We start from the raw sequence: 9,779 nt of genomic DNA, 5'->3' as shown, positions 1-9,779 counted from the left end.
CAGACCAACAGCTGCTCAGCAGGAGGTGCAGAGCTGGAGAGTCTGTGCCCACCTGGTAGCTAAGCTTTGTGTTTGCCTTGGAGGTAAAAGGACCTGATGCCGGGCGGGAAAGAGCCATTAATCCATCAGCAAGTGCAGCCGAGTGAAGGAAAGCCCTGGCGGCTAAGCACCAAGGCTTTGATTCTGCCCCCCAACAGGAGCAGCTTCCTCTGGAAAGGAGGTCTCACACATAGTTCTTTAGGGGCCCATCAAAGCAAGAGATTAATTAGTTCAGACAACAGGAAAAAGAAAAAAACGAATTTCTCAGGAATCAGGTAGGTAGGGCTCCGACTTTTGAATGTTCTGCGTGACTAGGCTTGTGAGTGATCTGCTGTGCTTGGCAGCACACACACACACACACGCACACATGCTCACACACGCACACATTCACACACATGCACACATGTGCATGCGCACACGTGCACACACACACGCACACACACACACACACACACACACACTGTGCTGGAATGCGAGCACATCTCGCTGGCCACACCGTGGGCATCTGGGTGTCAGTAAACCGCCAGACACCGCAGGAGCTCAGTCTTTCTCACAACTCCTTTAAAAACATTTTTTAGGAGAATGTGGACTTTATTCGATGGGACATCAAATAAAACCCATCCAGAGCTCCCTTTATCCCTACGGGCTCTCCCACCCCAAACCTCCGACAATCATTTCGCACCACAAAGTGGCTAGCAAGGACTAAAACGGTGCCAAGCTCCCCAAAGTGACAGATGCTCAGCTTGAGGGCGATGACTGGGTCAGAGGACCCCGTTTCTGGAGGAGCCCACCCTTGCTCTGTCACAGCAGCGGGTCAGTACTGCAGCCCCCGGGACCGGAGGCTGAGGTCAGGGACACCCTGAACATGGGATTGGCAGGCGCTGCTGGTCGAGGCCGACCGCTTACTCCCTCTGCACGTGTTTCCATTGCTTCTCTGTCATCCTGCTGCTGCCCCGCTGGTGCCGGAGAGAACCGGTGCGTGGAGACCTTTAGGCTGGGGGGCTTCTCCGAAAAAGAGGGGGAAGCAGCCAGGCTCCTTACACATGTAGGACTTGCCGGGGGACAATAGTAGATTGTCCAGAAAGCAGTGACAAAGGAGCAGCTTCTCCTCAAATAAGCATGGGGCCAGGTACTCTGTCATGCGTGTTGATCCAGACACAGAGGCCAGAGCCTTATTGATGAGAGAGAGAGAGAGAGAGAGAGAGAGAGAGAGAGAGAGAGAGAGAGAGAGAATCAGCCACCTCTTCCGCATGCCCCAACCAGGTAATATGCCCTAACTGGGAATTGAACCTGCAACCCTTTGGTGGGACAATGCTCCAACCAACGGAGGGCTCCGTTCTTTTTTGAGGTAAGATTTACATACATTGAAATGCACACATCTTAATTGTACATCTTGGACGAATGGATCCCACCACCCTATCCTGATAGAGAACATTTCCATCCATCTCTCCAGAAAACCCCCCACGGCCACTGCTCTCATTTTTTGTGCCTCAGATGGTCTGGCTTAGAACTTTGTATAAATGGAACCATACAGTGAGTATCTTTGGCATCCGGCTTCTTTCACTCAGCATAATGTTTTTGAAATTCAGCCATGTTGTTGCATGTGTCAGTATTTTGTTCCTTTTTGTTGCGGAGTGGCAGTCCGCGGGGTGGATAGATCACAGTTTGTCGATGGGCTGTCTCTTGGATAAATCTATGAACGTTTCCACACAAGTCTTGGTGTGGCCCGTGCGTGCTCATTTCATCCTTGCAAGAGCTCTAGGAGGATGGCACTGTTCTTACCCCCATTTTATAGATGACAAAACGGAGGCTCAGAGAGGCTACATTTCTAGCCCAGGGCCACACAGAAAGTAAAAGCTGGAGATGGGATTCTAGCCCAGGTTTGTCTGACTTCAGGGTCTTTTCGTTTTTATTCTCTTACTAGTATCTCTGTACCGCAGCTGATGGAGGCCAGTAGGTATAGGGACAAGTAGGTCCTCACCTCTGTGGCCTGTCAGTTCATAACTCAGTTTTAGCTCAGTACAACAGGTGGTATTGATCATAATGGCGTGATTCACCAGGAAAAGGTTACAAAAGTAGGGAAGACATTTCAGAGAAATCTGTAGCCAAGGTCATGACAGTCAAAGCGAGCAAGCAAACAGGCAGAAGTTTTGCTACTTAAAGCGCTGCTGTCTGGAAATCTCACTTAGGCGTGATACGTCATCTCCCAAGGAGGCCAGGCACACAGGCACAGAAGGCATTAACTGGGCATATAAAATAGTATATAAATAATACATGCATGAGAAACCACTCTGTGTTTTTTTTTTTTGTAGAGCCAAACAGAATGGATTTTTGGAGAGCCTGCCGGTTCTTGCTTTGAAAGATGTTGCTAAGCAATGTTGCTAATATTATGGAAAGACAGCTTCCCTCCCCACTTTTCCACTCGGCCCCAGAAACCCTAGAGCTGGAAGTGACTTGGTGGTAGCAGCAGCTGGGGAGGATTGGTAATCAGTGGTGTGGGGGCTGGTGGGACCCTGGGTCCTTGGCCCCTGACTCCCTTCAGGGACCCCTGGGCAACCTCCAGGCAAAATTCACTTCTTCATGTTCATCAAGAAACTTCACACCCAGAAAAACCCCTTTGAATATTTCTACTGTGGTAAAAATTATAGTCATGCCGCTTAGACTCATGGATTCAAAATTCCACAAATGAACCCAAAGGAACTATTTTAAATACCCTCAGTAACCCAAGGAAGAGAGGAAGAACTCCTTTCTTCTCCCTCCAGCCCCCAGTTTGTAACCCCTGGAGGGGAAGCAGCAAAGTTCGGGTGGACATGCGTTGCAGGCTCAGGGTGCCACATGAAGTGCAGCCCACAGGCTGGATGCCTGCCATCGAGTGGGATCTGTGGGTTTCCTCGGGGCAGGGCTTCCTTTCTCCCAGGACTCGGAAATGCCACGCGAGTACACCAAGATCTTTCCAAAATCTGAGCCAGTTTCTCGCCAGAACTTCAGTTCAGTCTGATATGTGTGGCTGCGGTTCCCAAGCGTGGCTTTTAGGCCTCCCAGCCCAGCCTGGGCATGGCCTGATGCTGTCACTGAAAGACCCTGTTTTGGTGGGACGGACCGTGTGGGGTGGCCGGCCTCTGAGAGAGGAGGTTAGGAGCCGGGAGGAGAGTCGACATGTTGGCAAAGACTCCTGTCGCTCTCTCTTTTCAAAATAGAAACGGCTTCCCTACCTCAAGTGACCTTCTCAATGTTTCCCTTACTCCCCCCCTCCCCCCTCTCTCCCTCCCGCGCTAGGTCTGTCCCTCCCTGCCCTCCCTCTCCCTCTCCCCCTTTCCTTTCTCCTTTTCCTCTTATGGTGGTATTCCAGAAATGCAACTGTAATGTGGCCCAGCAGGGGGCGCTCATGTACCAGCCAAGCATGAAGGGCTGTCTTAGAAGCACAGGTGTGAGTGCTCTCTGCAGAAGTCAGAGCTGAGGGGGGCTTCTGAGTGATTCCTCCCAGCCGGTGTGTGTAATGGGTGCGCCTCCAAAGGCTTACGAGTCAGGATGCCTGCCTGTCCTGAGCAGGTCTAATGTTATATGTTTATAACCCTTGAATTACTCCAGAGTTTGTGTGATTCACGGATGGATGCAGGCGTCGTCCCTGCAGAAGGGGAGGGGTTAGGCATCTGAAGATCTCTTTCCCTAAAAGCTCCCACCCATTGGCTCCAAAGCCCCTCTTGCCCCACATCTACTCCCAGTCCATTTTGTAGGGACCTAGAGGCCCTGGGCGCCAGGTGGTGGTGGTGGTGGTGGTGGTGGTGGTGTGTGTGTGTGTGTGGGGGGGGAACAGGGAGGGAGCACGGCCCCAGGCTCGCTCTGGGACTTAGGCTCCAGCAGTGGGGCCGATGCCCAGTTTCACACGGATGTGTCTCCCCGAGCCGGTTCCCAGGCACAGAAGGCCCTTTTCTTCAGGACCAAGCATGCGTGTCTGCCTGTCTCACCCCACTGGCCCCTTAGGACCGGGCTGTGCAGCTGTCTGCCCTGTGTTCATGATTAACTTCCCTGTCCCCCTCCACCTCCACTCCCACCCAGGCCCCCCGAGCCTTTGGGTTTCCCCAGATTGGGGCAGACACCCAGGCTGGCAGCTGCCTGGCACTTTGTTCTCAGGGACTGTGGGCTGGGGGGAGGAGGACTGACATGGCCTTTGAGGTCCTGTGATCTGGGACACTGCTGGGGATAAGCTCTGCCTGGGAGAAGACCTCACTCCCTGTGGACTGAATGTGTCCACCCAGCTCAGTCCACCCCAAAGTGACCCATGGAGGAGGCCTTAGAAGCCCTTTGAATCACTAATGTGAAAAGTGTTCCCTTTGGTTCTCTTTCAAACGTTGTGATTTCTTCAAGGACCGTGTTTTTGTTTGGTGCAAGGGTGTGGCTAACAGCTAACACTTATCCATTTTTCTCTTTTAATGAAGTGATTCAGGCTCAGAGTCTTTGCCAGGCAATAGCAGGGAGCTAAAATGTAAGAAATTTGTATTTGTTTCCATGGTGTGAATGACAAGTGATAATGGATTTTCATTTAGGATAATAACAGTGTTTTCTTTTAAAATTAAGTAAAGAATGAGTTGATTTTGTTAAAGCAAAAGAATAAGTAAACATTATTCTATGGTGTTAAGACAAAAACTTGTGAAGGCGGTATGCAAATTGCCTAATTTTGGGGGAACAGTGGCTGGGTCACATGGCACAAGAGAGGTGGGAATGGGATGGTTTGTGGCTGCGTGTGTATTAGGCCCTGTTTGTTCTGGGTAAGGGTCATCTTCCATTACCCTAGCCCAGTGGTTGGCAAACTCTGGTGGCTCTGGAGCCTCGGTTTGCCGCTCTGTTGACTAATGAGTTAGCCGACCACTGGGATAGGGGCTTAATCACAAGGAACAACAACAGCCTGTAATTATTGGAATCGAGAGTCTAGGTCAGTGGTCGGCAAACTCATTAGTCAACAGAGCGGCAAACCGTGGCTCGCGAGCCGCAGTTTGCAGACCACTGCCCTAGTCTCTCGCACAAGCTGTTCGCTTCCTGATGGTTTGATGGACGTTGGTGGAATGGGCAAGTCCAGCATAGACAGCCATTACCTTCCCTGCTGTGGGTGGGTTCCTCTATGCTGTGGAGTTTCCTGTGTGGGGTGTGGGCAGAAGGAAGGGCCTCTCCACCCGCAGGAAACTTCTATCTCTTAGGGCCCCCGGAATCAGAGGGGGACAACCTTGTGTTTCCAGCCCATTAGGGCTGGAAATAATCGTGGTCACAGAGGAGCTGAGAGGGCCTGGGTCCCCAGAACTACAATGAATCAAGTTACCTGCCTGGTGGAAAAAAATTTCACCTTCATCCCAAGGTCCTGTTGCCCACTGATGCATTTGACTTAAAATATCTCCTAGACAGTGTGTGTGTGTGTGTGTGTGTGGGGGGGGGGCGGTGAGTAGGGCCACCCACACTTACCCACCTGGGAGAGAGCCAGGCCTTGCCCTGAGACAAGCTGCCTACCCTTGTGTGTGGATAAAACATACCCGTCGCTGGGGCTAGACCTATGGCCGGTGCCCCCGGCATCCTCCCTGCCATTGGGCTGAAGCAATCCGGGAGCTAACCGGTCAGTTCCGTGTACCGCTGGAGGCAGGACAAGCCCTGGGCTGCCGGTGCCGGCTCTGCCCTCTTCCCCACTCAGGACAATCATTTCCCCATTCTTTTTCCAGACTGACTCTCAGGTCACTACTGGTGTGGTCCTTGCAGCTGGCCTAGCTGCAATCCCAGGGGTGGGGCCTCGGTCACTCACTCTCTGGCTGTAAGTAGATGTCCATGGCAACACTCGTGACCCCCCGCGTCCAGGCAGGCTCAGGGGGGCTGAGGGCATTGTTCATGGATGCTTCATAAATAAACCAGGCACATTTTGGCACCAGCCCGGTGCTCCCGCTCATCCACCCCAACTCCGATGCCAGCAAGAAGCTGTGCCCACATAGAAGTGGGGTTGAGGCCTCAGGCCTTTGAGTTTATCTGTAGCTCCTGTCACCTCTCCAGCAAGGCCCTCGTGCCTGTCTGGATTTTGTGTGCTTGCTTCAACACTAGACTTCATTAAAAAAAAAACAACAAGGCAAATTGCCTCAGGGACCTCCTTGGCCCCACCAGAGCTGTTTCCAAGGATGGACTAATTGTCTTGTTTTAATTCCCTCCAGCCCTCTCACGGGTTGTCTTTCCTAGGGGGGCTGGAGGGAGAAGCAAAGCCAGTGGATACGCTCAGGGTGATGGTAGGGGTGGTGGTGAGAGGGGGCAGCAAATGGAAGTGGGGCTTAGGAGCCTCCTGAGTTCATAGCAGAGACCAGGCCAGGACCCTTTTCCCACGAACTGGCGTGACGTTGGTGAGGATGAAGCTGGCCCGCGGTGCGCAGGAGCAGGGGAAGAACCGGACCCAGAGTGTGTGCGGCGGTCAGCGCTAGCGCCAGGGATGCTGGTAGGGTGGGATGCTACCCCATCCCAACCCCTGCGTCTCCCTGGCAACCTGGGACGCGTGGCCAAAGTGTAGCCTCGGGAAAATTGACCATTGACCTTATGTTGTGTCAAACTCCCGGGGCCGGGAAAACAAATGTTAACGGGGGACTGGCCCCAGCCCACTAAGGCGCCCACGCTGGAGTGAGCCACCCCCCCACCCCACCCCACCCCACAGTCCTTTCCCGGACGAGGGGAGAGGGGAGAAGGCAGCCTCCGCCTGAGTCAAAACGCCTGGGAGCCGCGGGCCGGGGAGGGCGGGCGCCCCTCTCTCCGCCCGGCCGCCGGGCTTGGGGCAGGGAGGCTGCGGCGGTGCCCGCGCGCGAAGGTAGTTTCGCTTGGACTGAGGACGCGCGTTTCCTCCCGGTGCCCGTGTTTTCTCCCTGTTTTTAAAGACAGTGACAGCATCGGACAAGTATCCCGGCGGGCCGGGCTGGGGAAGGCGTCAGCCGCCTGCGCCTGGGGAGGGAGCCCGGCCCGGCCAGCGGGGGCGGGGGCGGGGAAGGGGTGCGCAGAGGTGGGGACGGAGAGGGAGAGGCGAGCGTAGGGCGGCAGCCCGGCGCGGGGTACGGGGCGAACGCGGGCGCCGAGACCCCCGAGAGCGCCGAGCTCGAGCGGACCGCCTCCTGGTGCTGGCGGCCGGGCCGCGGGATCCGCTCGCAGCCGGGGCGCCCCGGGCCGAGCACGGGAGGCGGGGTCAGGGCGGGGTCCCGGCGCGGGCGGCGGGTCTGAGCGGGAGCCCCAGAGCCGCCCGTCCCGGCCGCGCCCCGAGCGAGCCTCGGAAATGCCCGGTGGCACCGGGGGAGCGGGCGCCGGCTACCCCGCGGGCCCCGAGGAGACGCTGAAGGTCGCCGGGAAGTGAGCGCCCAGTCACCTGACGCCGGGGCGCACCTAGGCGGGGCGGGGTCCATGCGAGGCGGGCGGCCGGGGGCCGGCAGCGGGCGGCGCGGAGCGCGCGGAGCCGGGCCGACGGGGGCGCGCGGCGGGCGGGCGAGGGCGCGGCCGGGCACCGGCGGCCTCGCCATGTCCCAGCCGGCGGGGAGGATGCATTGCCGGAAGGCGGGGATCCGCGCCGCCGTGGTGCTCATCGGACTCCTGCACAAATCCCGAAAACAGAATAAAGAGAAAAGGTAAAGCCTGGCAGCGCCACCTCCTCCTCCCCTCCGCTCCTGTGCTAACACCCCGTTTTCTTTGGGGGCCGACTTTTCCCAGAAGGGCGTTTGGCTCCGAGTTGGATTGGAAAATGCCTTTGCCCCAGCGCTGTCGGGGAAGCGAGTTCGGAGCGTGGCCCCAGACACCGGCTGTTAGGAGAAAGCCCAGGCAGGGCAGCTGGGGGGCCCTCCGGGCTTCATCCCCAACAGACGGGCACCGGGTCCTCAGCCCCCGCTCCCGGCGTTTGCCGATGGGGCCCCCTGGCCGAAGCCTGCAGCGCGGGTAGCATTGATCCGACCCGGGCGACACAGTCCAGGGCTCAGAGTGGCTCCAGGCGCTGGGGATGCCATTTGCTTCTCTGCAACTTGGCTGAGCCCGCGAGGTGCCCGCCAGGCCGCGGTCTGCTTGCTTTGAGGATGGTTCTGGTCGGCAAGGAGCAAGTTTGGAGGTTGCTTCAACCCCACCCCTCTCCTTCCCCCTCCCCCAGGCCTCTCTGTCTTAGGGTTTTCCTGTCTTTAACTCTTCACTTGGGGTTACTCTCTTAATTTTTTGCTCCTGGGTATTGAAAATCGTTCTCCCCGGTTATTTCAGAGTCACAGCTGGACCACCTATGAGACGAGGTGGGGGGTTTCCGGTGGGCCAAGGAGCTTCTGGGGGCAGCTTCCTGGGACCCCCAGGGAGCTGCCCACACAGGCTGTCACAGCCTCTCTCCTCTGCTACGGTACAGGAGCCCCAAGCTTCCCGGAATTGGGGGTCGTGGGCACCGACTGTTCACAGAGATGTGTGGAATTGGGGTAACCTCTGGTGCCCCTGCTGGATCCTAATTTCCAGGGGCGTTTTGGAGTGGTCAGTGCTTTGCTCTGTATTAGACAAGGGTTAAGATAAGGACGGAGGAGCCGGAGAGCAGAGACACCTGGGTGGTGACTGGGGCCCTGGGACTTGCCCCAGAGCTGTGAGTGCCTGGGGGAGGTGGCAGGCAAGGAACGGGAGGACTTGGAGAAACTGGCATGGGTGGTCCCTGTGGTTGTCTCCTGTCCCTCCTCTAACGCAGCCCTCCTGTAATGTGGTCCAGTGCAGGTGCTTCCTGCAGCACAGGGTGACTCTCCAGTAAAATGACTTCAGCTGATTAACCATGAAATGACATTGAGTCGCCTAGTGAGAAAGTTCTCCCCTTTTCAGTTCTCTGCAAATCCCTGTGATTTCTTCAAGGGGAAAGTTCCTGGCTGGTGCTAGTGTGGCTTTAGCACTCTTTATTTTTAAATATGTTTTTATTGACTTTAGAGAGAGGGGAAGGGAAGAGGGAGAGAAACATCTATGAGTGAGAGAAACATTGACAGGCTGCCTCCTGCACAACCCCTGTCGGGGATTGAGCCACAACCCAAGCGTATGCCCTGACCCAGAATCGGCAGCCTCTTGGGTGCATGGGACAACGTTCAACCAACTGAGCCACACCAGCCAGGGCTGGCTTTAACACTTTATAAACACTTGCTAATCTCCTGTTTATAACAAAGCGCAGAACTCTGGCTCAGGGCCTTTCGAGGGCTGCTGGACACCCCGGGCCGAGCACTGGGGTGGGGGGTGAGGTGGCTCACTCCAGCGTGGGTGCCTTAGTGGGCTGGGGCCAGTCCCCCGTTAACATTTGTTTTCCCGGCCCCGGGAGTTTGACACAACCTAAGGTCAATGGTCAATTTTCCCGAGGCTACACTTTGGCCACGCGTCCCAGGTTGCCGGGGAGACGCAGGGGTTGGGATGGGATAGCATCCCACCCTACCAGCATCCCGGGGTGCCCAGCAGTTCAGAATGGAAATGCTATGCAAATGCGATAGGAAATGGCAGGAGTCCTGCAGGTGACCTAGGAGTGACTGCTGTTGAGGACACACATGTCTAACAGAGAAGCTGCCAGTGAGACTCTGGAGTCCAGTCCAGGTCCGGGCCCCATTCTTCTCTAGACGTAGATTCTTTTCCATTCTCCGCCCTTCAGCCTTTTATCTGCAGAGATGGGATGAACAAGCCAATCCTCTAATGTCAGGAGGATAGGGGATGGCTGTTCTGGGTCAACCTGGGCCCGTTTTGAGGAGTGTGAGAAGGAAGACGTACTT

At 56.0% G+C, this 9,779-nt stretch overlaps 1 protein-coding gene across 1 annotated transcript in view; it reads left to right on the top strand.

Annotated features, from left to right (window-relative positions):
* The first annotated feature begins 7,501 nt into the window (after positions 1-7,501).
* The window catches only part of RAP1GAP2 (RAP1 GTPase activating protein 2), a 143,060-nt gene continuing 140,782 nt past the window's right edge, over positions 7,502-9,779 (top strand). The window contains exon 1 of the mRNA XM_054708801.1: positions 7,502-7,658. Within this exon, the coding sequence (XP_054564776.1) occupies positions 7,552-7,658 (107 nt within the window). The 5' untranslated portion in view covers positions 7,502-7,551. The remainder of the gene's footprint in view (positions 7,659-9,779) is intronic.

Source organism: Eptesicus fuscus, chromosome 20 (genome assembly GCF_027574615.1).
Source record: "Eptesicus fuscus isolate TK198812 chromosome 20, DD_ASM_mEF_20220401, whole genome shotgun sequence".
In the NCBI taxonomy this organism is placed as follows: Eukaryota; Metazoa; Chordata; class Mammalia; order Chiroptera; family Vespertilionidae; genus Eptesicus; species Eptesicus fuscus.
This window is presented reverse-complemented; position numbering and strand designations above follow the sequence as displayed.